Source organism: Falco peregrinus, chromosome 6, assembly GCF_023634155.1.
Source record: "Falco peregrinus isolate bFalPer1 chromosome 6, bFalPer1.pri, whole genome shotgun sequence".
In the NCBI taxonomy this organism is placed as follows: domain Eukaryota; kingdom Metazoa; phylum Chordata; class Aves; order Falconiformes; family Falconidae; genus Falco; species Falco peregrinus.
The window spans coordinates 59,413,764-59,439,465 of record NC_073726.1 but is presented as its reverse complement, the minus strand read 5'-3'; the positions used below and the strand labels follow the sequence as shown (position 1 = coordinate 59,439,465).

The 25,702-nt window shown below is 48.7% G+C and overlaps 1 protein-coding gene across 2 annotated transcripts in view; it reads right to left on the bottom strand.

Annotated features, from left to right (window-relative positions):
* Nucleotides 1-1,246: 1,246 nt before the first annotated feature.
* Nucleotides 1,247-25,702, bottom strand: part of CACNG2 (calcium voltage-gated channel auxiliary subunit gamma 2) — a 53,277-nt gene continuing 28,821 nt past the window's right edge. For both annotated transcript variants that reach the window (XM_005231078.3, XM_005231079.3), the window contains 3 exons: nucleotides 7,248-7,331; nucleotides 3,316-3,456; nucleotides 1,247-2,812 (listed from right to left, as the gene is read on the bottom strand). In XM_005231078.3, coding sequence (XP_005231135.1) covers nucleotides 2,277-2,812; nucleotides 3,316-3,456; nucleotides 7,248-7,331 — 761 coding nt within the window. In that variant the 3' untranslated portion in view covers nucleotides 1,247-2,276. The remainder of the gene's footprint in view (nucleotides 2,813-3,315; nucleotides 3,457-7,247; nucleotides 7,332-25,702) is intronic.

The following is a 25,702-nucleotide window of genomic DNA, read 5'->3' as shown; positions in this document are numbered from 1 at the left end:
CTAGGGGGTCACAGGAGGGGATTTCAGCGGTGGAGGGTGAGGGGTGCGTCTGAACACCCGGCCAAGCCGCTTGCATCCTCCTCTTGCCCTGTAATGCTGTTTTTTGGGGGTGACTCCCTCCCACTTCTGCCCCCTGCCCTGCCCTGGAGCGGGGAGGGGGGTTAAAGCAGCGAGGGGGGGTAGGTGCAGGGAGGATCAGGCTGCTTTAAAGCAGAAATCCCGCTGGGACCCGAAGCGGGGGACTGTGCAGCTCCTAAAACTGGAGCAGCAGGAACGAGGACGGAAAAAAAAGTCAAAAAGTGGGTCTGAGCTGCCGAAGGGCTTGGCGGCCCCATCCTGCAAAACCTCGGCCCTGCGCCGGCTCAGGGCACAGACCCGCAAGGGCCCTGTCCTTGCCCCAGGCTGGCGCTTTCGGGGTGTCACAGAGAGCCCCGCGCTCCCCTGCCACTGCCTCCCCTCCTGCCTGTGTCCTCAGAGGGGGAGCTGGGTTAAAAGTTGTTCCTGGCACTGCCGGTGCCCTGTTCCCCCGCCACGGCAGGGAGGGAGGGGGCTGCGGCCAGGCCAGGGGTCCCAGCGTAGATGGTGGGGGCTCAGCTCAGCTCACTGCTGCAGATGAGACCACAGCAGGCTGGGACCCCCAGCGACAGGGGGACGAGGACAAAACCCAGCAGGCATGGAGATGCCCGACAGCTTCACACCTGTCCCTGGCATGGCCGTTGGGACTTGGGGGGCTCAAGCCCGGAGCCGGGGGCTTCCTGGGATGGGGGCCGGGGGGGACGTGTGAAGACCGAACAGCTGGCAGCCAGCTTTGGGTCAGGGCGGGCTGGCTGTGCCCAGGGGAGGACAGGAATGATCTCGGGGTGGCTGGGTGGGTCTTGCCGTGCCCCCACAGGCAGGACCTAAGGGCATCCGGGCAGCTGTAGGGAGCATGTGGCTGCCCTGGGGACCCTCCGGAGCATTCACAGGCATTCACGAGTGCCACCCCTGGCATCAGCACGCTGCCCTCGGCTTTGGCCTCCCGGGCCTCCCCCCCACCCCCAGCAACATCATCCTGAAAGGATGGGAGCCCCAGTTCCCCTCCACCAGCCCCCACCTTTTCCCTGTGCCTCCCATCCTGCTCCCCACTGTCTTTTTTCTTTTTTTTTTCACAGTTTAAAGCTTGAGAAAACAAAATGAAAAGAAAAAAATACTATCTGCTTTTCTTGCAAGTAAATCCACTTATTATATTTACATTTATTTATAGCTGTTGTTTTATTAAAAAAATTGCCACTTTTTTTTTTTTAAGAAACCTTTTTTTGTCCTTTTTTTTGTCTCTGTGTGTGTGTGTTTTTGTTTACTGTGTCTGTTTGCTTTTTGCACTGTCACCATTAACCTCAGGGTCCCCAGGGCCAGGGGAGTGGGCCCCCTCTGGGGACTCTGCGGAGGGGTGACTCAGCATTGGCTCCCACCCTCCCTAGGGACAGGAGTCACTCTTAACCCCTACGGACTTGTAGGGGATGAGCAGATCCCCCTGGATCCTGGGGGCATGGAGCAGATCCCCATGGATCCTGGGGCAATGGAGTGGGTCGCAGTTGACCCCAGCACCCCAGGATCCTCCGTAATTGGCCCAAGGACACTGAAGCTGCTGCCAGGCGAAGTCCCATCCCCTGTCCCCCGAGGAGCCCATGCTGGGTTAAAGGTAAGTGGGAAACGAACTGTAAAATTAAAGAATAAAACCCCCGAAAATCCAAAGAGCTGCCTCCTTCTCCTCCTCCTCCCACTTGATTTATTGTCATTTGTTGTTTCTTGGTTCCCTTTTATTTTTTTTAAGTCTGTTTTTATTAAATGTTAAAATAATGGTACATGGGAAATCATGCATTTTCTTTTAAATTTATTTCTATTTTTTAAATCTCTTTCAGTTTTAAAGTTTTTCTTTTTTTTCCTTTTTTCTTTTTCTTTTTTTTTTAAAGAATTTTTTTTCACTGTTGTCTCTTTCCTCACATTTCCTTTTCATTTGTTTGTTTGTTTTTTGTTTGCTCGCTTGTTTGTCTGCTTATCTGCTTGTTCGTTGTTTTTTTTTTGTTTTTGTTTTTTTTTGTCATTTTTGTTTTTGTTGCTTTTTGTGGATTTTTTTTTTTTTTGCGCGTTGGGAAGGTCCCCACCCCCCCAAGGGGTGCTTCCACCTCCTCCTTCCCACTCCTCTTCTGCCCCCTGACCCCTTCCACCCTCCCCACCCCACAGCCCACCCCGTCTCCTCCTGCCTGCTCCTGCCCCATTTTCAGCTCCTGGTGACGGCTTCATACCGGGGTGGTCCGGCGGTTGGCTGTGTTGGTGTGGATAGAGTCCTTGTTCTCTTTCTGGATACAGTTGTGAACCTGGAGGAAACTGTTATCCCTGTCGGAGTTGTAGGTGGCGGTGGGGGTGGTGGTTGCCTTCAGCGGGTCCCTGGTCAAGGTGTACATCGAGATCTCTGTTGATGGGAGGGTGTTGAACCCTTTGATCCCAACAGGAGAGGCATCCCTGGAGTGTGAAGGCTCGGTGGAGCGGGAGCTGGAGCGGCTGCGTCTCTGATAGCGGTACCGGTAGCTGGGGATGCGGGTGATGGCGGAGGACTGGAGGTAGTCCGTGGCACGAGCGTTGGCACGCAGCTGTTTGTGCCGGTCTATGAACATGTGGACAGCCAGCACTCCCACCATCTCAGCTATAATGAAGGACAGGGCCCCGAAGTAGAAGGACCAGCCATAGGAGTAGCTGTTCTTCTTAGAGTCGCTCTTGGAGGGGTCTCCAGCATTGGCTGATATGTATACGATGATGCCAATTATATTACTCAGACCTGCCAGCCAGCCAGTGGGGGAGAGAGAGGGAGATGTCAGAAGGGTCACACATGGCAGTGGTGGGGGCTGTGGGGTTGAGCCCCTGTCCCTGGGAGGTGAGGACGGGAGGGTCCCCAGCCACCCATCCCCTCCTGGTGGGAAGCTTTCCTTGGGAAACCCAGGCAAGACCCTCCTTGCGTGCCTGCCACATCCCTGGACTGCATTCCCAGCTGGTCCCTGAGATGCTGGGTGTAAGGAAACCCTCTCCCTCCAGCAGCTCCCAAGCAGCAGGAAAGCCCCTACCTGCAGGGTGCTGCTGCCTGCCCCTGCCAGGCAAGCAGGCAGGGTGGAGAGGCATCCTTGGGATGCTGCTTTCACCCCGAAAAAGGCTCATCAGGGCTGGGGAACACACACACTTCAGCCTAGGTAACCGTGCCCCTGCAGGATGCCCTGGCTGGGCAGTCCCCCTACCCTCCCGCCGCAAGCCCATCTCTGGGGTGTCAGGCCCTGTGCATTCCTTTACCTGCAGACACAAAGAAGATGCCGGCACTAAGGATGATGTTGTGTCGGGTTTTGTAGAACTCGCTGGCTGCAATGCAGAGTCCACCCATGAAAAGCAGAATCACACTCAGGATCGGGAAAATACTAGAGGCTCTAACAGCCCCTGTGGAGGAGCGAGGGAAAGGGGAAGAAAGAACAGTGCAAGTGTGAGAGCGAGGAAAAAGGGGCACAGAAACAGCGCCGGGGTGGGGGGACAGAGGGATGCGAGCACATTTTGTGGGTGGGGGCAAAGGGGAGAGACAGAGGTCAACATGCAGGCAGGGAGTAATTCAAGGAGGGATAAAGGCATTGGGGGACAAAAGGAGGGAGAGAGAAACAAAGTGTGTCAGAAAAAGAGAGTGGTCCGAAGAAACTCTCCTGTGCTTTGGCCGCTGCCGTGAAGCCAGTGGCCCGGTGTGGGCAGGCAGAGGGGGCTAGTGGCTGAGCTGGGAGCCTGCTTGTGCTGCCTGTCCCTCCTTGTGCTGTCTTTTCCTCTGCTTTTGGGGGGGACTATGGGCTGCATGGGGAGCCCTGGCACTCTGGCTTCTCCTCCTGCAGAGCGCTGCCGCTCAAGCCCACTCTTCAAAGAACAGCAACCCAAATGCTTCCTGTGGAGCTGCTCAATCTGGAATCCTCCCAAAAGGGCATGAGCATCTCAAGGAGAGAGATTTTTTTTTTTTTTAAGGGCTGGGAAGGAGCTCCTGGTGCTGTGCACTGCTCTGTGGCTGCAGTGAGGACTGAGAAGCGAAAGTCTCAGCCCTGCGTGCTGAAACACGGGGCTTATCCTAGTGATTAAATGCCTGGGCTCCTTCCAGAGGGCAGTGATGGGTTCGGATGTGCCAGCTCCCACACACGCACGCTCTCCATCGGTCGATACGCGAAGAGCTCAGCCAGCAGAGGGCAATGGCATAGATGCACGTATATACTCACACACACACAAATCATACCCCAGAGCTTCTGGGGGGACTCTCTCGTACTCAAGCAGTGAAAGGCCAGGACTGTGTATACACACACCCCCACACACGCACGCATGCACACACTGCTCGTGGGCTGTTCAGTGGGTACCAACAGTCTGCCTGAGTTTGTGTTGCCAATATTCATATTTTTTAACTAGGAAGGCCTTCCCTCCTCCATTCCCAAAAGAAAATAAGCTGCTAAAGTGTGAAATGAAGCCTTGCTTGGTAACAAAGGTATCAGACGGGCTGTGGTGCAATTCTGCTTGTGGAGCAAAGATCTGGAAGGGGGGATGAAAGCTAATCCCTCCTTGCCTGCAGGAATGAACTGAAGCAATCGCAAGACTTTTTCTTAAGTGAGCAGAGACTGTGGTTCAAAGACCCTGTTGGCATCAGGATCCTACCAGGCACAAGCAGTCAGCTCTTTGAGGAGGGCTGTAGCCCACTGCCTACACAAGGGGAGTGCAAAAGGCAGGGAGAAACCTCTCTTGCTTGCTTTCCAGTTCTGCTGGTCTGTGTTTCAGGGAACAGGATAGTGATAATAACCATCTTAATAGCTTCTGGAAAGCGAGGTAGAATTTGACAAATGTGAAGCTTAAATGGCAGTAAGCAGACATCCACTGTTTAGGGGGTTTCTAGAGGGATGCTTGGTCAGTCCCGCAACCTGGCCCTGACCACATCAGTTTTATCTGGGTCTTAATTGTGAAATTCACATCTGTTGGGAGGACACAAAGTTGCTGGCTGACATGGGGAGCTGTGGGCATTATGTGATGTAGGAGGACAGCAGCCTTGCTCAGCTCCTGCTTTCTGCCCCTCAGGGGGACCATACCAGAAAGAGAGGGGCAGAATCTTATCCAGTCTTCCTGGGTCCAGAGCCTTTGGTTTATAGAGAAGGGGGCTCATGATGGTGTTTGGATGCTCCCTCGTATCATCCATCTACTCTTAACTCAAGTGTCTTCTAGCAAAAAAATTCAGGGATGCTTCTGCTTCTTCTCTGACAACAGGCACCTGATTTCAAAAAGACATGTGTGGATGGCTGGCAGAAATAAAGTTCAGCGCTTCTAGCCAGACCATGGGCACTGCCCCACAATCATCCTGGTCCCTTGAATGAGGAAATCGCCTGGGCTGATACTAATAAACAACTTCCTAGCCGTTCTTGCCAGTACTGCCAGGCATTGCCCATGCAGAGTGCCCAGGGACTCTGGTTTGGCAGAAGTCCTGGGAAGAAGCTGTTCAGTAGGGTCCCTGTCCAGTCAGGTCTAAGCCAGCAGAAATCCCACTTCCCTCCAGAGTCACCCAAGCAGTCCTTTATTGATTTGCCAAATCCCTCTTTGAACCTGCTTCTTTCTTAAAAAGGGCTCTACCCTGGGGATACTGTCAGGTCCTGACACTGGGCCAATTTTTGTCTTCAGATCTTGTTCCCTCTGAGGGAACAGACCCTTGAGACTTCTCAAGATGTTCTCCCCCTCCCCCCAACTCTTCTTTCTGAAGTGTTGCTGATGCTGCAAGCAGAGTCCTTGCTCCCAAAGCACTCTGCAAGAGCTGGTTTGCCCTCAGAGGCAGCCTGCACAGTCACTGTGCCAAACCGGATCAAACCCCAGTCTTCAGCTCTGCTGTTCAGGGGCCATGCAGCGATTAAGAGACCAGCGCTGCAGAAAGGCATCTGAAGGAAGCAGTCTCCCTGGGTTATTTACAGTGGATGAAGAACTGTTTGAGAAACAAAGAGGAAGCAGCATAAGATCTGCCTCTTTTGACATACAAATGAGCTTCACAGAGACTAAATTATCTCTCTACCGCAGGGCTGGGTCTCCACATCTGGCTTGGAGCACACCAGGGTGACAAGGACCCTTATGCTGAAAGGGTCCCAGCCTTTGGAGACCTTGGACACTTAACCTTGGGAGGTCAAAATGTCAGATTTCTGAAGGGAGAAGATCTCTTCTTGTGATGTCAAAAGGCATTGGGCTTGTGGAGGGAGGGTAGGGTAGCAAGGTAGGGACCTAAGAGGAGGAGTGAACCCTGTTCAGCTGTGCTAAAGGAAGAGCAAGTCCTTGTTCTGGGGCAGGTGAAAATGCTGACTTGTGATGACACGATGTGGATCTGCCCCACTGGCCAGGCTGCCTTCCCTGTTCCCATGCACAAAGTAGTGAGAGCTTCATCTGCACATCACAGGCTGGGCTTGGAGCTCAGGTTAGGTTTCCTTACAGAGGCGCCACGTGCCTGGCATACAGCACCTGTCCTCAGGGCCCTGAGTGAGCACCAGGTCTTTTCTTCAAAGGGCTCTGGCTGTCCTTATTCCTGCTTACCATTCCCATCACTAAAATCACTAAAACCAGCAAAGATCCGATTTACAGCCTCTAGTGGTGTTTGGGGAAAGGTGAAGACAGAAATAGGTGTTCTTCAGACACAGTCCAGCTGATTTCTTAAATCTGATGCAACTGGAATATCAGGTAAGGAAATCATATCATCACAGAATAGTTTGCGTTGGAAGGGACCTTAAATATCATCTAGTTCCAACCCTCCTGCCATGGGCAGATATACTTTCCACTTGGATGAGGTTGCTCAAAGCCACATCCAACCTGGCCTTCCTCTGCTTTAGGAGGACACACACACACATTCACACTGCCCCAGCTAGCCCAGTCCTGACCTGAAGCTCACTCAGCAGTTCTGCAATGGATTTGAATTAAGACTCTGGATTTATATTGTAATTAATTGGTGTTATTAAAAAATATACTATACTATTGGTTGTTACTATGAGTTTGAAACTTGCACTGTCTTATGGGCATTGCCCCAGGGAGATGTGAGCAGAGCTGGTTTTGGGTGGTGGCAAGGCTCTGGGGTCACCTCCTCTGGCTTGGTGAGCCTCACAAATCCCAGTGTCGCCACCACCCTACCTTCAGAAAGCAAAAGGCACCCGATGCTAACATCTACAAGCCATTGCAAGGAGAAGAGCCTGCAGACTTACGGAGGAAATATTCTGCTGTATCGGCTTCATAATCTGCATCCTCAGGGAAGTGATCGATTTGCTTACACAGACCTTTAAAATTCCCTAGGGAACAAGAGAAAAAAAGAACAAATGAGAACACCAAAACCTGCCTCACAAGAACAGCTGCCTTCTGCGTCGCCCTTTGTGCCTGCTCTGCCTTCCTCCCAGGCAGCACACCCGCTCATGTATGGATGCCCATTAAATGCCCAGGTACCCTCCTGGCACACTCATACACCAAATACCCTCTTAATTGCACAGGAACATGTGATTTGCTGTCTAGATCAAGCCTGGTGCCCTCCTAGCCCCATGCCCCTCGCTTCAAACGGTGGGGAGCACCAGAGGCTTTGGCTAGCAGGTGTGACTCCTGCCACCAACAGACAGGAGAGCACTGCCCACCTCTGAGGGAGGTGGGATGGGAAGACAAGCCAGAGTCTGGGTCAGGCTGTGAAGCATGAGGCTCGGGGACCTTTCCCTCAGCATCAATCGGCATAACTGTGGGTGTTCGTGTTTCAGCTGGTGTGGTCCTGGTGGATCCCAGCAGTGCTGTGTACGGCGGGGTGATCAGGTTTGGGTGGAAAAGCGTGTGTTTCTCTCAGCTGTGAATTTGCTGCCTATTCATTTCACAGACAGGATACATGCTATTGTTCTGCTCCCGTAGGAGAAGAACAAAAGCTCTTAATCTACTTCCTCTGTATGACTGCTTGTTTTTGCATACCTTCGTCAGGCCTCCTCTTGTGTCCATTTGAAGACTAAGGCTACAAGAAGCTTGGTGCAAGTGTGTGTATGCAGCAAAACACCCTTTGCAATGGGGGAGTAAAATCTTCCACCACAAGTGAGGGAAGCTGGGCTGCTCACCCTCAGTTTCGTCAGGCTGGTTTATGTACAGGGCCTTCTGCTGGCTTTATTCATGGGCCACCCTTTTTCACACACTCCATGACAGCAAAGCTACCCCAGCAGGAAGCCAGTGACATCTTCCCAGTCTTTTGCCATCTGGGATGTCTACCAGGCTCTTATTTTCATCATTCATGTCTCTCCCCTCTTGAAATCAGGAATACCACTCCAGGTAATCCTTAAGCCACATCATCACGACCACTACTTGATTAGTATCTCAAAGGATCAGGTTGTTCATGCTTGAACAGATGTGATCATGCAGAAGGCAATTTCATTATACCTTCTGGGGCTCCCCCAAAGTTTTTATCCTGCCTTCCCTTATATTTCCCTCTGGACTCTTGCACAGAACTGATGGGCATGATCTGTCCAGAAAGGAGGAATGCAGTGCCCACATGAGGTGTATGGATAGGCATGGTGATCCCATGGGCCCCCTCCCCAGAGGTCAGCCACCAAAGTGGGTCAGGCTGACTGATCCAACAGCAGAAGAGTTTGGAGCCTGAGTCTGGAGAGTGACAAATGCTGTGGCAACCTGGGAAGGCCCTGAGCCCAGCCACTGGACCAGGTGGATGTGCAGGGTGATGGGACAGTGAAGCCACCACACTTGTGGTTGTTGCTTCTGGGAAGGGTTGCTCGTGAGGAACCCAGAGCTCTTCCAGGCCAACCCTACCCAGGCTGAGACCTGCAGGTATCATATCAGGTCCCTGAGTCATGTCTTGAAAAGTTTATTCCAGATAAATTCCAGTGATCTTTCAGGGATTTGGGAATGGCTGAGAGAAGGACCAAGCTCAAAGGATTTTCTTCTTGAGACCAAGTCTTCCTGGAGCAAGGTCTGGGATGCTTTGGGAGGCAGTGCTGAGCAAATAGCTGTAGAAGGCAGGTGGGTCAGCCCCCAAGCTCAGCTCCTTCTGCATCCAGTCAGCTTGTGTCTGATGCTTCTGAGATACCTATTGCCTTTAACTACTAGTTCAATGAGCTTCCATGAAGAGGCTAGAGACAGTAGAGAGGAGTGTGTGTGCATGTAAGAGGTAAGTAGTAGCAGAAGAAGGTAGGAACAAAGCCTCTCCTTGTACCTCTGAAGTATATTTCCACACTGAAACTGTGGGTTATGAAAATAGTTTATTAACCACCCATCCCCAATCCAGTTGCCTCATTCAAGAAGTGCCTGCATCTCAGCCATGGCTATTCTGAAAGAAAAGCTTCAGAGCCGAGAAAATTCCCTTGCACACTCCCACCCTGCAACGCGCCCGTTTAAATACGGCATGAAGGGGGCCCTATCCCTTGCTTGCCCCTGACTGCCTGGGGCCACCTGCCAGCGACAGACGAGCAGCTCGTCACCCTGGTCCTTTGGCTGCAGTCACTGCTCTACAGTGCACGTGAAGACTGCCACTCTCCGAGGCACTGGGGAAGTCTCCAGCCTAAGATCTCAGCTCCTTGCCCAGCAGATCCTGAACGTTGAATGCCTCCTGCCCATACATGCTGGGAGGGCAGGTAGAGACTGCATGCACCTCCCAGGTGAGGCTTCCAGCGCACAGCCAGAGCCCCCCAGTTGGAATCAGCCAGAGAGGGAAGAGGCACTGCACCTGGAAACCCCCTCACTCTGTGCCATCCTTTCCCTGCTCCCCTGCTCCATTTCTTGCTGTATTTGAGCCTGATTAATTCCTATGTAAAGAATCGAGCTGCTTGGGAAAGATGCTGCATCTTGTGCAGTCTTTTATATGGACTTGTGAGAAGCTCATCTGCTCCTGATGCTGAGTGTCCAAAAAGCCTTGCTGATCTAGCTCAGCAAGGTGCTTGGCCACTGGGACGTCCAGCCTTGGCTTGCTTAAAATGCCATGGCATTGAGGAGCTGCCCTTCACCACAGCCTGATATGCTGCACCAGGCTGATCCCCCTCCCTGGCTCAACCCTGCCAAGGTTCATGAGGGCAGGGTGGGCAGCGTGGGTCCCACTTTAGTCCCTGCTTTGTCTGTGCTCAGCACAGAGCACCGTGACTCTGGATGCTGACTATTTGCCTGTGCTACCACACCCTCTCATCCAATGCCTCCTAGCTCCTCTGGGGAATGGATGGGGAAAGGATGCAGAATTTAGGTCATTAATGTGCTAACTGGGAATAGAAGAGAACAAGATTCAGTTTTTGCTCTGCCACAGGCATGCTGTTAAAACCGCTTTTTCCCTCTGCCTTAGAGTCCCACCCTGTGAAATGGGGGTGACCGTACTGCTCTGCCTTGTGCCGAGCGGGGATGCGTTAAAGAGGGCATAGTGTGGGTGTGCTGGTGCCTGCAGCTGTGCAAGCACATGGAGTAGGTGGGTGATGGATGGTGGCAGTTCAGAAACCTTCTTGGTGTAGGGAAGGCCTCGATATCGCTTCTTGCGCCAAGGTCACTCGGCAATTCTCTGACAGACATCTGTGGCCTGCTGAGATGGTGCAGCAGCCTCCCTGGCACCTGTGTTGGTGGAAGCGCTGTGGCCACACACGGGGAGGGGGATGGAGCAGCTCAGCAGTGCTGCCGAGATCTGACATAACAGCCTTTTCCCGTGCTGCACACGCAGTTTGCAGAGCCAGGGAGGGAAAAGCCATGTTCCACCCTATAGTTAATATTCCTGAATGCCTGAGCAAAAGCAAATCATTATTTGGGAAGGCGAGTAGGGCTCTGAGAGCCCCTCAAGGGAGTGAGAGCAATGTCTCCTCTGCATTTGTGTCCCTTTGCCCTTCCCATTCTTTCCAACTTGAACTATTTCATGCTGCAAACCCTGGAACAGGCTGGTGTTGAGCACTCTGGCTTCTCCTGCATGTCTCTCTGAGAACCTTCAGCCACGCGCTTCCACCTCCTCCCTGCAGCTCTCCCAGCACAGTTTGGACTTTCCTCTCATCCTCTTTCTCATGCTCACCCACCAGATCTTCCTCCTGTTTCTCAGTCTCTCTCATTCATCGCAGCCACCTCCCTCTCCCTGGCATATCAGTGTGGGCATCCTTCGAGCAGCCTGCTTTGGGATGTGCAGGCTGCAGAGGAGGCAGGGAGGAGCTTGGATTTTTTTCAGGACAGAAAGTCTGGGGATGCCCAGGTCCGTGGAAAATCACAGAACATCCCCCAAGTGCCCTGGGTATTACTGGGAGTCCTTAGACAAGATCCTCACTCTTTGCTTGTTGCTTGCCCAAGCTTTGGAAAATGCAGTCTGGAGGAGCTAGGACTGGTGCAACAGGCATCCCCTCAGTGCATGGACCAGGACAGAAGTTGCCCAGCTGGGGCAATAAGAGCAGAGACAAGCTGCCATGCTGCCAAGAGGGACTGAACGTCTAAGATGCATGAAAATCAGCCCTTCTCCAATGCAGCCAGGTCATCGTTTGGGTACAGGCTGTCTATCCAGGACAGCTGGCAGCCGTCAGCTCTGCTGCAGCGAGAGTCAGACTGAGTTACCCCCGATGAGAACCTGGCTTGGTATTGTTGGTAATACAGTTTATTTTTGTGCTGCTTTGTGCAGCCCTGTCTCTTTCAGAGGTCTCGCTTGCCTGCAGAGTGCAATCCATCACAAAATAGTAAGTTCCAAAGAATGAAAAGCTACTCCCTTCCTGCGGGGTAAGAACACTTTTAAATGGCCAGGACTGTACATCTGAAAACTGGGAGCCAGAGGCAGAGGAAAAGACATCCAAAAGGAGAGAAGCAGACAAAGAGGGATGAGAACAGAAAGACCTGTTTTCCCAGAATGATTTGTGATATTTCCATTTATGGAAAAAAGCAATCCACTGAAAGCTTTCTTTCAGTCTCACTCTCTAATTTAGCAGAGGTTTTGGCATGATGGCTTCTAGAGAAATAAATAAAGGGGGCTGGATATAGCTGTTGTCTCTGAAAGCTCGGAAAGATGGCTTGGTGTTGGCCAAGAATTCAGTACCTCTTTCTCCCACACACTCCCTGTATCATTTTAGGCAAGTCACTTAACCCTCCTTTTCTTTCATACAAAATGAGAATAATGGTATTTCCCTGCCTCAGGGCTATAGCCTGAGGATATTTATATTAAAAATATGGAAGTGATCAGACACTGGATCATTTGGGCCAGATAATTCTCCCCACCTTCCAGTTCAAACATGATGTGCTCATCTTTGATGTGACCTTCTCTCAGATAAATGTGAAGGCTGCATGCATGTGAAAGCTCTCTCAAATTCACACTTGTGATTCTTGCCTTAGAAGTAATCTTCGTTGCAGATTAGACTAATATTTACTATCTAGCCGCAAAAGAAATGTGAGAAACGGCGCATGAAGGGCAGGCAGTCAGACACAAACATTCCTTTCTGGTCCAGGACCCTGCTCCTGAGCATAGCCCATGTGGTACCAGGTGGTGAAGTGGGGCTCAGAGCCAGCCTCTGGGCTTGGAAGACAAATTCCACAGCTACATGGCAAACCGTTGGCATGTCTTTGTTACATGTATTGGCAAAGGGCTTCCAAACCAGGAAAGGAGGTCTGCTGTCCCTGTCAAAGAATGACACAAGTGGCACTGAGTTATTAATGCCCAACCTGACATGACTTCACGAGGTTTCATGAAGCGTCAAGGGAAGCACAGGAAAAGCCCTTTGAAGGCATTTTGAGTGCTCTCCACCCTTCCAAGAATGAAGCACTTGAGAGCACTCACTGTTTTGGGGGATGTGGAGCTGATGAAGAGCACAGCAGCAGGGAGCACAGACAGGGCTCATGGGCATCTGCTTTTACCCACCTGGTTGACATGCCCAGAAGAAAGGCTGGCTTTTCAAAAGTGTTCATTATCCCTTTTGGGGAATCTCTCCATAGATAAGCACCTTACAAAAATGAGACCATCTTTTTACGTGCCTCAGTGCATTTAAAGGCCTTGGCTACAGGGTGTAGGGCTATACCAGCAAACAGAGCCACTGTGCTGCCAGGGATGGTCATTCTGGGGTTTGAGCAGGTGCTGCTCTGACAGCTCTGACCCTGCACAGCAGCTGGGGATGCTGTGCTGGTGGCAATACCTTTTGACTCAGGCAGTTAGTTTTAAGACCAAAGAGTTCGCAGCTCTCCTTAGGGGCAGAGGAACAAGGTAAAGCTCAGTGGGGCAGCAAATGAGGTCTGCAGGGATGAGCCTGGGACGATAGCAGAGATCTCATGTGAACAAAGGACCATCAGAAATCTTGCCACCTTCCTGTCTAAGTGCAGTGCGCCTGCTTTGATGCGGTCTTCCCCAACACAAACATGCAGCAGTGCATATGTTAAAAAACCCAAACAAAACCCTAGCAACATAACCAGTATGTTGCATACATAATTCTCTCCCTGGGGAGAGGATAAAAGAACAAACCACATGTGACTGTTATCAAGCCCCATCACTTAGTGTGCCACTGGAAATCATTCAGATATTGTGGTGAAGAAGCCTGTAAAAGAACTGATGGAAAACAAAAATTAATCTTATGGTTATGAAAGAATATCCCTGCTGCCTGCAAGGTAGAACCATTATACCAGCTCTCCTCACCTTATTATTAATAATCATGTTTATTACAGCTGTTGCCAAGCATCAGATGATAAAGGGAGTTTACTGCAGTAAATATGGTACAAACACTGCCTTATAGACCATTGCTGCCTTGACGGGCATGAAGGAAGGGGTATATCACAGCGCATTAGCAATGACCAAGGCTACATCAGTAAAACGGCCTGATAATACCAATCCTGGGGAGATGAGTTTAGTCAGGAAATAGTTAATAAATAGAAAAAGAAATACAGACATAGATGGGCAGGGGAGAAAAAAGTGGACGAAGCCAGTATGGGGTAGCACTGAGGAGAAGATGACAAGGTGGAAGGAAAGAGGTGTTGTGAATGGCCACCGAGCACTGGGGAGAAAAGTCCCATCCAAGCCAATACAAAGCTCCTGTTCTGCCTTTTTCAGCACTTACTCCTCGCTTGCTCTCTGTAGCCCTCCCTGAGAGACACTGGCAAAGGAGAGGGGGCTAATGACAGAAGACACCACGTGTGCCACTGGAGGCGGCTCGGATACCCTCCATAGAGCCTTTACAGCGTGGGAGTGCAGAAAAGCCCCATCACGTCCCAACGTCACCCACATGGTGCCCCAGCAACGCTCTGCCTGCCTGGCGCTGCAGCTGAAGCTGCAACGGGGATTGCACTGCATTACGGCCGGACCCTGCGCCTGCTCTCAGCCTTGAATTGTTTTGCATTTTTCCTTGGAGGCGGCAGCCTCCTCGCCTTCCCACCTCACTCCGTAACACTGCTGCATGCTGCTAAGTAGCTGATAGATTCTGCCTTAGAGCTGGCTATAGCTATTCCTTGTACGTGGGTGGAGATGCAGTGGTAGCAAAACCTATTATTAAGATTATATGAAGATTTCCATTTATAAACACCCTCTTTTTACAGGGTTGTAACTTTCAAAAATATCCTCACTGTGGTTTGAAATTTCCCATGCTTTGTCACCGGCAGAGAGTGAGATTGGCTGGGAAAACTGGGCAAAGGCTCTGGAACACATTTTGGTGCAAACACAAATCCAGCATGCTTGAGCTTTACCAGCTGAAACATTGCGGGTGGCTGGTTTTCAGGGACTGCTAGACAATTGTCCAAGTTACAAATGAAAAACCTCAACACAGCAATGATAAAAATAATTCAAAAAATAATTTTTGCATGCATCCAGTACAAACATCTCCCCCAGTAAACAATGGCCTCTATTTTCTAGACTTCGCCGGAATCAAACCTGAGCTGAATTTCTTCTGAAAATAGTGCTAAACACAAAAATGTATTAGGCTCATCTAGATCACCTAAAGCTGTGGATAACTTTGCTCCTCTTAATATTGTATTTCTCACATTTCCCTGCTGTGCTGGCATTCTGAAATAGAAAACAGCTTTATATAAACTTATATAACAAATGCATGTTATGATTTCATATCTATGTCAATGAAATAATTTGTTTTTTCTAACTGATGTTTTCCTGTGTGATTCAGTGAATGTGTAAAGCATTGACAGTATCTCTGATTCCTCAGCAAAGAGGTTAGAAACGATTTCTACAGCTGTTAGAGTGACTAGTGTCGCTGTAGGTAGGAAAAACATAGGAACTTTCTGGCATACGAGCCCTGTTGCAGAGCTTGCAAAGTATATCAGCTGAGTTGGTAAAAGCTATTGCTTTCACCTTGCAAGAAGAGGCAGAACTGGTCTTTAAATGAGCTTGAAAATAGTTTGAAAATGAGCTTGAAAAGAGTTTGAAAATAGTTGTGCTCATATGCTGTAACATGATGCTGGGTTTTAAACTCGTGGAGTGCAACTTAAGGGATGGAGCTGCTGGAGTGAAGGATGGAAAAGCAAAGGCAGAAGTTGATCGGGACATTGAGAGAAGTCCAAGCACAACAGAAAGGGCAAGTGAAATAAATCAAGAGATTACAAGGATTAAAGTAAAACAAACCAAAACTGGCAATTTGTACCAAGAACATTTGTGTATGTGTGTAATGAGTCAAATGTGACACTACAACTGTGAGCCGAGTGACAGGAAGGGTGATGCAATTATCTGCAGTGAGAGAGAAATGATGTGCATAAGGTGTGGGAGGAGAGGAGATGTTCCATAGCTACCACAGGCAATCCCAATCCACGGCTGCACATCCAGATGTCACAGGAAGGGAGATACTAATGTAAGCCTGGAGGGAAAGGGGTGGATGGGATGAAGGGAGTATTTAAGAGCTGTTGCTTCTCTTTTTCCCCCCCTTCTATCACAGCAACAATATTGTTTTGCATATAGGGTTACAACATCAAACTCTTAGAAATCAGAGCATCCTAGCCATATGGGGGCGTAAGGGCTGAACCATCTCCAACTTGAACTCAAAGACCTAGAGCTCAGATGGATTAGTCTCTCCCCAGAAGTATGTAGAGAAAATCCATGCGCCAGAAAATTTATAATTCATCTCATCCTATCGGGTTACATTTTTCTCCTCAGATATAACTGTGCTGCTGATCCGTGAGCATGTATCAGAGGACAGAGACAGGCTCACCTTGTACAGTAGGTCGTGTTTTGGGTCAGAGACTGTAACTCTAGGGGTGACTGGAAGTTATTGTGCACAGTATTTACTAGGCATGGCTTTACCAGGCAAAAAAAGAAGGAAAACCATCCCTCCTTACACCACGAAAAGTGATGTGCACAGCCTGGGACACAGCCACGAGGCGTACAGTGCCTTGGTTCAGATGCCGGCTGAGCCCCTGCCCCAGTAGGAACCTGGGTTTAGCTATTCCCAGACTCCAGATCTTGAACCTTGCAATTGTAATGCTGCATTCACAAGGCTTTTTGAATGCAATTTCCTTTGTCGTTTTTAAAATATGGAGGAGAAAAGGCAACTCAAATCTTTCATCTGCAACTCCACGCTGCATATGTCTCTGACATACCCAGCCAGATCTATAGGGACACACTGTCCTCAGTTAGACTGGTGTAAATCTAGTGTGACTCTGAGCTGCTCCTTCAGCAGATACGGTCACAACCAAGAGGGGAAATAGGCTCACAGCTGGGAATTAGTTTATGAAGTATGGGTTGTGCTTTAGGGTCCTTCAGGATGCAAAGCGCTATATAAAAAATATTAGTTATTAATGATAAAAATACATGAGAACCCCAGGGAAATAATCCATAGAGTGGAGCAAATAAACAACAGAGGCAGCTTTCACTCCATCCTCCCTCTTCTGTGCCACTTAAACCCTCCTTCCCTTCCCCTCCACAGCTCAGACACTTGGAGGAAGGGAGAGACCCCCATCACGTGTTTAGCAATTTGGCAGTCTCAGCAAGTCTCCTGTGTTCTCCCACACAACATCGTCAGCCTGCAGTAGGAATTGTCAAATCTGTAATGTAATTGACAGTCAGCAGTAGAAATTTTGGAGAATAGCGGGGCGTGGGAATTCCTCAGCTTGCTTCCCATGGGAAAACTGCAGCCCTGCCCTGGTGGTTCTCAGGACCTTTCACCTCATTGCTCTCCCTGCCCCTGGGAAAAGGACTGGGCAGGTAGGCTCTGTCTGATTCCTTTAATGACCTCTGGGTAAGAATTCGGGGTCTGGCCACGGTTGCCCGGTTGCCTGAGTTGGGGTGAGCAGCTCCACTGGCGATGCACAACCTGTTTTGGCTATTCCAGCCCAGCAGGTGAGTGTGAAGTTTATTTTAGGCGAGGAAATAGAACAAGGGAAGGGCTGGGTTTTCTCTAGCACTTTTTATACCCCAGGGAACCCAAAGCCCTTCATGCAACACTGAGAAAGATCCCCCAGCGCAGTGGCTCTGCAGAGGAGCATGGCAGCCATTACGTGCTCACTGAGCTCACACACGCTTGCCCTCGGAGAGTGGAGGCGGATTTACCCAGGCAGGGAATATTGGTTATCCCTTACTCTGTTCAGAAAGCATGCTGGAATTTTTGCTGTCCCTTCAGGCAGCCCACCAGAGATGGCCAGGAGGGAACTCGGCATAGGATTTCCTTGGCAGAAAGCCCTGCTGACTGCAGTGCTTTGGGTTGAGCTGCAATGTGCAGGGCCATGCACTCGTGGAGCTTTTCTGCCCTGTGCCCTTTATGCCCTGAAATGCACCACTTCAAATCAGAAACTGAAACCCTCGAGGAAGGGGTCAGGACTTTCTAATTTTGCAATTTCCTCTAGCAGTCGCTACATCTTGGCCTGCAGCACTGGTGTTTCAGGAGAAGCCAACCCAGAGAAGCTCCCCAGCTGGACCAGGGCTGCCCAGCACTGTGCTCTGGGAGCAGCCCGGGATGAGGGGAATGTGAGTGTGCCGAACCTCTTCAGGATGCTCACCTCCCGTAAATCCACTCCTGACCTGGGCCTCACTCACAAAACGATCCAAAGCCTCCCAAATACTCCTCAACTAATAAAGAATATGAAACTGGGGGGAAGACAGGGCAGGAGGAGTGGATGGCTGATCTGATGTACAGTAAACCCCTTCTTGAAGACAGCTGGGGAGGAAGCCACTGGTGTCCCCAGCTATCCCAGAAAGGGGAGCTCCCTGCCTTGGCCATGTCCCCAGGGTGGGGACAGCCTCCATTGCAGCCCCTTCCCAATCAGCCTGAACACTGAATCCAAATACGGCTTAATATTGTTTCATGCATTTCCCAGCTATGCTAAGATTCAGGATTTGAAGATTTGCATGGGTTGCATGTATGGGTCCCAAAGAATTTTATGCTCCTGATTCCCTGGGATTATTTTGGTGCAATTGCTGGCAGGGCAAGTATCTGGAGTAACAGCTGGCCTGGTCTGTGAAAGCTGTAGGAAAGCAGTGCTCTCTGTGCTAAAAGGGCCAGGACACAGAGCTTCCTATCTTACACACGAAAGAAAAATTACGCTTACTTTTTACTTGGGTTGCTGGAGTTCAGAAAGTGTTGGTAAACACAGTCTATACCCCACCAGGCTGAACAGGGTAGCTGGCCCGTGTGAGTATGATCAAATTGCTTTAGCACAGCTATGCTGTGGCTCTCAATGTCTCCAGATGAGCTGCTGCTGTTCCAACTTGCTGCTTTACTCATAATCCACATCAAACATTGGGTGTTAAAGTAGATATTGCATGGATTTGATTTTAGGTTCCTTTTTATGCAGCTGAGCAAAAAACAAATGTCAAGCCTTGCGAGTGGTGTTAGCTTTTAGAGGCTGCTATTAGAACATTAATAATTTTATTATTGTTATTTCCTCTGGGTTGCTGTTACCCCAGTGATTTACAAGGAAACATAGTGACTTGGCCCTCTCCTGAAGTGATTACAACAAAAGTTAGACTTAAGCACAGCACTGGGCTTGTTTAACAAGCAAACAGTGCCAGCAGGGTGTTTGGAAGAGGGAGGTTTATGGCAGCACAGGATCATGAGACATTTATGGTTGTGTGTGTGTGTGTGTGTATCCTGTTAGTTTATGCTGGCTTTTAAAAGAAAACCATGGAGGGGAGAAGTGTGCTAGATTTAAGGGTGATGCGTGCCAGAAAGATGAGAGGAGGTCAGTGAGGGAAGGATGATTTGGAAAGGGGAGGCTGAAGGGGAGGCTGCAAAGGAGGAGTGTGAAACTACCTGTGGAGCAGCCAGAGAAGACGTACAGGGGAGCAGGTACTGTTGCTCAGTCATAATAACCCTTCTGAAGCTTGACTGCAAGCTGCACTACTGCACCAATATTTTTTCATCCATTGAGCACGCTAATTTATTACGGAAGAGTCTGTAGGTGTGAGCTATGTGCTAGGGCTGATCTCTGAAGCGTTTTCAGCTGCTCTCTACACATAACATCACTCTTGCGTCCTGGGGAGGAGGCTATTCATAATGGGATAAAATTTACTCGCAATACTAGACTAAGGAATATTATTTCTAATGTGATCTGGTCCAGTTACACTCAGTTAGAAACCTGAAAGGCTGTTTCAAGGTTTTGGATCAAGTCCAAGCCAGGTACCAAGCCACCTTCTGTGGCCAGGATTGTACTACCTAGAGACATGCCCATCAGAGCTTCTTACACCAAACCGTACCTCCCCACCTACCCCCCACACAGAGTAACATAGGTCTCAGAACTGAAACTCTTAAGTCTGTAAAAAAAGAACTTGTCTCTGAAAGACTGCCAAGGCCCAAACTCCTTCCATATTTGCCCACTTTTCCCTGGAAAAAAATCACCAGTTCTGCACTGGAATTGCTGGTCTGACATTCCAGCCCCTTCCTCAGTTTCTAATTTACTGCTATAGCTATAGTTATAGTCTGTGAAGCAACAACAAATGTTGTGCCGCACCTTAGATCTTAACCTCATTACCCTACCTTTGAACTGGAGCTGCCAGTCAGGAAGTGTGCCAAGATAAAGAACGGCAGCACTTCAGTTCCACTGTGTGTTTGCCTCCATGAATAAAATCCCTTTTATTGCCCATGCTACAGCCACTGCTGAAAGTCTTTGTCTCTTGAAATTGGTCAGAGTTTTTCAATGAAAATTTCTCAGAGGGATACAGAGACTTTGACCTGACCATCTGAATCCCAGGTGAATAAGGTGAATACCTGAACTATTGGCTTACTGACAATTTCAGTGCATCTAACTCACGGTTTTGGTCTAAAAAAAAGCCTTTAAAAACCGTCTTTGTCCCAACCCGGTGCAGAAGAGGAAGCTTTCTAATTTCAGAGTTTTGTGGGGCAGGAAAATAGTTCTTCATGTTTTTTCAGCCTGGTCTCTTCATCTACCAGACTTCATGTCAGCTACTGTGCACCTTATTTAGCATATGTTTGCAGCTTCTCTCTGGGTCCTGCTGGGACAGCTGTGGCTGTTGAAAGTACAGCTGGCCCTTGGGGACTTAGGCTTAACTCTACCCACAGTTGCCACATCTCAGTCTATCAGTCTGCTTCTTCCCAACTGATCTCTGAGATACCTTGTGTACCAAGAACCTCTTGGCCCTCTTGATCAGCACAGCCTGGGAAAGCTGTGGCCTTGGTTTTGCCGAGCCAGCGTTAGACTTATGTCAACCTAAACCATGAAATTCCGTCTACGCATTAGTCTCTGATCCAAACTGTCTCTCCTGGAGTCACTTTTAGTGGACACCAAAATGAGTTTTGGCCAAGCTAGAACCACAGCCGTGTGAGTTTTCCTGTCGCCTCTTCTGTGACCTGACATAACAATTCATTGTGTAAACGCCTCTTCAGGGCTGCCCTCCATTCCTGCTGAAGGGCTCCTCTTCTCCTGTAGTGCACTTCATGGTGCGCTGCGGAGCAGAGGCGATTAAAACATCAGAGCAAGAATGAATGACTTTGCCTAACCACTGGGATCCTCTAACAACCCCGGCACTCGGAGACTCCCCTGTGGGGGGGAGAAGAGTGAGCATTTCTTGACTAGCTGGAAGCCCTGTGTACAGAATACCTGTGGAGACTGGCAGGGAAAGCGAGTGAGCTGGGACTGGATGCCTTCCAAGCATCAGAGCAAAACTGAGTCTCTCAGTGGAGGATGCTAAATTTTGACAACAGGAAAGAAGCATAGACAAAGGGTGAGTGGGAGGGGAAAGCCTTTCCCTGCTAATGCTGTCTGCTCGTAGTGTTAAGCATTATTATGTATTTCCACATGCCATCATGTGTATATGCTGTTTTACTGGCAGCTAAAAAGGCAGTATCTTGCCCCCCAGGATTTCACAGTACAAAGACCCCAGCCTTTCTCAACCTTTCAGAAGAGGCTCTCAGCAGCTGTTAGGCAGCAACTGTGAGGCCTGTATCTTGCTTCTGGTGAGGTCAGTGGGAAAACAGTGGGGACAAGATTAGGTCTGAGACGTGCAGGCTGGAATGAGGGAAGGAAGTGCCCGAGAAAGGTCATGAGCTGAGCGATGGCATGTTCGTGTCTTGTTTGCTCCTGGCTTTGGCTGGGTATCTCTGAATCATTCCCCATTCTAAAGATGTAATATAGTAAACAAAGTTAATAGTCATAAGGGGCAAATCTTGCCAAAGGCATAGGAGAAGTAGAAGTCATTAATGCAGGAAGACTAGCTGCAGTAAATGAGTCCTGAGGGCAGGCACGAGGGAGGTGAACCAGGTTGTGCGGTGAGGGGAGAGGGCAGCAAGAGAGAAGGAGCAGAGTCATTGCTGCAGGGAGATGGAGGGGGGCCGGGGAGGGGGAGATGTGCTGACTGAGCACTGAGTAGGGTGGGAGAAGAAGGAGGGAGCAAGCTCTGACAGAGCCATGTGAGGCCTTAAAGATGAAATGGGGAACTGAACTTTGATGTAGAAGGAGACTGGAAGTCAGCACAGGGATTTGAGAAGAGAGTGACACAAGTGGAACAGCAGGTAAGGAAGAGATAATGTAGTTGCTGCATGCTGGGTGTTTTAGTGTCAGTATTAAGCCTCCCCTATAGTCCTGCTGGGCCTCTCCGGCTCTGAGAATTGAGTGGGTTTGTGCTTTCGTGATCTGGTCTAAATAGCTTGGTAAAGCATTGTCTCTATATTGTTTTTGCCTAATCAATCAGCCATGCATCAGGAGTGTTAATTTGTAAGGGAAGGCAGTCACAGGGAAGGGCTGTCTATGAGCAGTGGGATGGGTGCCATCGCAGCAGCGGAACAACAGGACACTGAGGAGCTGAGGATCTCCCAGCCCAGCCCACAGGTTGTAGGGTGCAGAGCATTTCTATAGAGAGGAAAGCAGTGGGATTGCCTCCAACCTCAGGACCTTGCCAGAAGGTGACCAAGGGGATAATCCCAGCACTAGAGCATTTTCCACACTCAGCAGGTTCCCAAGCAGATCAATACCACTGTCTCTGTTGTTTATTGCAGCTTCCCTAGATCATGTCCTACCAGGGGTAGTCCTTGCAGGACAGAACTGTAGCATGAGCAAGAAACATCCCTGTTCCTTTGGCTCCCTCCTGGAAGAAGCCCCATCCTCCTTCTCTGAAACTCTGAATAGATCCTATGTCTTGGTTGTATTATTTTTTTTAACAGTTCATCTCTCTTTTCAATCCTGAAGCAATTTTCTGCATGTGAATTTCTTCTATTTTCTTACCTTCTGTGATCTTTCAGACTTCTTACAGTCTTTGCTTTATTACTCCAGCTGCGGTAACTCTTTCTTCATGCTACTCCTTCTTCATTCTTCGTCTTTCCCAACTATTGGCACACAGTTTCTCAGCTCTACCTTTCTGATCTCTGGGATGCTGTCCTAATAAGCCCAACTTTTCCCTCCCTGCCCAGCGGTGCCTTGCTTGATTTGCACCAATCCCTGTTGTCTTTTCATCTCAGGATTGCACTGAACCTTTGATCCCCTTCAAGCATTCTCCCCACATGCTTTTTAGTGCACATCTGCAGCCTGACTGGCTCCCTCCTTCCCTCTCTCAGTCCTTTATAGCAATACCTGCAGTGCTGTGTTAATCTCTATTTCTGTCCAACACGGTGTGCATTAAAAACCAAAACCAAACAAAATCCACCACTTCAAGATATTCAGGATGCTTTTTCCAGTCTCTGATTTTCAATCGTCTGGGTTATATTTTCAGAAACAACAGTATGAATCCCTTCTTCATATCCAGCAGGAGGCTTAGGGCATTTTATTATGGATAGTGTTCCTATTCCTTCTTCATTTCTCAAGCTGCTGTTAGCCCTTCCTCCCTGTTTCTCTGACACTGGGATTCTTCCAAGCACTTCCATGTGCTTCTTCCATGTTCTCACTTCCTAGCCCTTTTCCAGAAAAGTACAATATACCTTTTTCATCCTTCAGTCACAGATTGCCCTGATTTATCTCACTTAGACTTAACACCCCCCTTTCCTGAGCCTTTCTCATGCCTCTCCTCCTACTCTCTTTGCAGCCCTGGAAACATCTGACATAATTCAGTCGCTCAAGAAAACAACTACTTCTCTTGACCCTGGTACCTCTCATCATTTAGGCCTATCTCCTTACTCCAGCTTTTTACTTCACTCCTGTTTCCAGTAATTCCTTAGCTTCTGGTACTCTGCTCAGCTCTTTGAAAATAAGCCATTATCTGCTGTGTCCTCAGGCTCCTCCATCGACACCGCCGTTCCATTTAACAAGCACCCAGAGCCTCCTTATTCTTCATAGAGCACTTAAGAGAGTCACTCCCTCCTATCTCTCCTACATGACTGTCCTCATCCATTTTTGCTGTAGGTTCATGCAGACTGTAGTGCAGAAATCTAATGATCTCCTTTCTGCTAATGACGCCTGGTCCCATTTCTTTTTTACCTCGTTGCAGCCTTGTGAAATGGTTGCCCACTCCATCCATCTAGGGGTATTCATTGCAATGAATGTACTCTGGTTTCTTAGCAACTGCTCAACTTTCAAGAAGTTCTCCAGACAGAGATACCCCCTCTGTGCTGGGATCCCTTCTCTGGGGATAAATGATCCTTTACATCTTTTTCTACTAAAAATTGTAATTATACTTAACATTCATACTGCTTTTCATCTGTAGAGCTCAAAGCATTTTGCAAAATCAGTAAGCATTGTTTTCTCCATTGTAGAGATGGAAGAGCTGAGTCACAGAGATATTAGGGCCAATATTTTCATGTGTTCATTCATTTTATGCATCTTCATTTCTGGGAACCCAGTCTGAAATAACTTAACCTAATTGCTTTGCTGTAGGACTTGAAAGGGAGCAATAGGTCTTCAGCACCTTTGAACAATACAGAATAGAACAGTAGGTGCAAAGTGTCTCAAATGAGGCACTGAGAAATAAGTACCTATGAAAATGTAGTTGTATACCATCTGATCAAGTCCACACAGAGCTCAGTTACTTTGGGCATCAGAGCCAGAGACCTCTGTTCATAAGGATACTGCTGCTTCAGGGTCAACTTTCTGCCTTAAGTGGCGGAGAGATGTGATGGTGTAAAGCATCAGGGTATTTTAAAGCTTTCAGAATAAATCTTCAGCTTGTGCTGTGACATATCCATACCTCCTTGGATGTTTTTTTTCTGTGAGGAAGGGAGGAAACAACCTTGCCCTAGAAGAATTAGTGATCTAGCAGCTAGACTTAATATTGAAATGGTGGAAACTGGTTGAAAATCTTTCTTCTCACCCAGCAAAGACTTCACCCTGGCTTTCCTGTATTCTAGATGAGTGAGTTAATTATTTGTCTCTTCTGATTGCCTCTTGCCTTTCTGTTCTTCTGACCAGTGGTCCCATCTCAGATCTAAGCAACCTTTTCCGCTGAGACTGGGAAGTATGTTCCTGCAGAGTGTCAGCTTCAACAAACTGACATTCACAGACAAAAGATGTGTTTCAGTAAAAAATTCCTGTGAGCTCTAGCAGTCACTTTAATGTCAGCAGTATTCAAATACACACACCTTTTATAACTGCACTGGCTCTTCCCTGCTTACCTGTAGCCTTTCCTGCCTAAGAAGACTTCTGGATTTGTATCAGCTTTTCTCAGGTAACTCCTTCACAGGTAGAATACTCTAAAATGCTTCAAATAATGTATATTTCTTTCCTGTCCTTCTTTGAAACCCATTCTGCATATGCTAGGCATAACCTGGGCATTTCTGTGAATTTTTAACTCGTCTTCTCTAGCTAGGTATGTCACAACAGCAAATCTACCAGTCACAATGTCTACAGTATGGTCTGACCTTTGAAATGTTCTTACTCAAGGCTTTCCCAAATTTGTGTGAGCAACTAAACACAACTGGTATTGCGTCTTTGCTTTTCATCTAAAACTCTCAGTTTCCCACTTGTTTTGGGGTGAATTTTGAGATTCCTCTCCTTTATCTTCTGAGCTGATTTGCTCCAGTCTGTGCCATTACTCACAATTCTCTGCTACCGCTGGCTTCCTCAGTGTCCCACAGCTCCAGCTGTTGACATATCTTTTTCCAATACTGCTTCCTTGGCCTGGACTAGTGTTTCTATCTCTCTGCTTTTTGGTTTTTCTTTTTCCTCTCTGTCTTGATTTCAATTGATCTCATATTTGTTTTCAGTTGTTTTTTAAAAACTTTAGTCTTGTATTTTTCCACTGTGAACCCGGGCCAGCCTGCGTTCCTCTAGCACACAGTACAAATGTTACAAAAGATGGGATTGAAAGGCGATGTAAAAGTACAACTCCATGCACGATCAACAGAAAACCCTTCTCTCTTTCAAAGACCCTGGCAGATATCCACTCCCTCAACACCATTAACCCTCA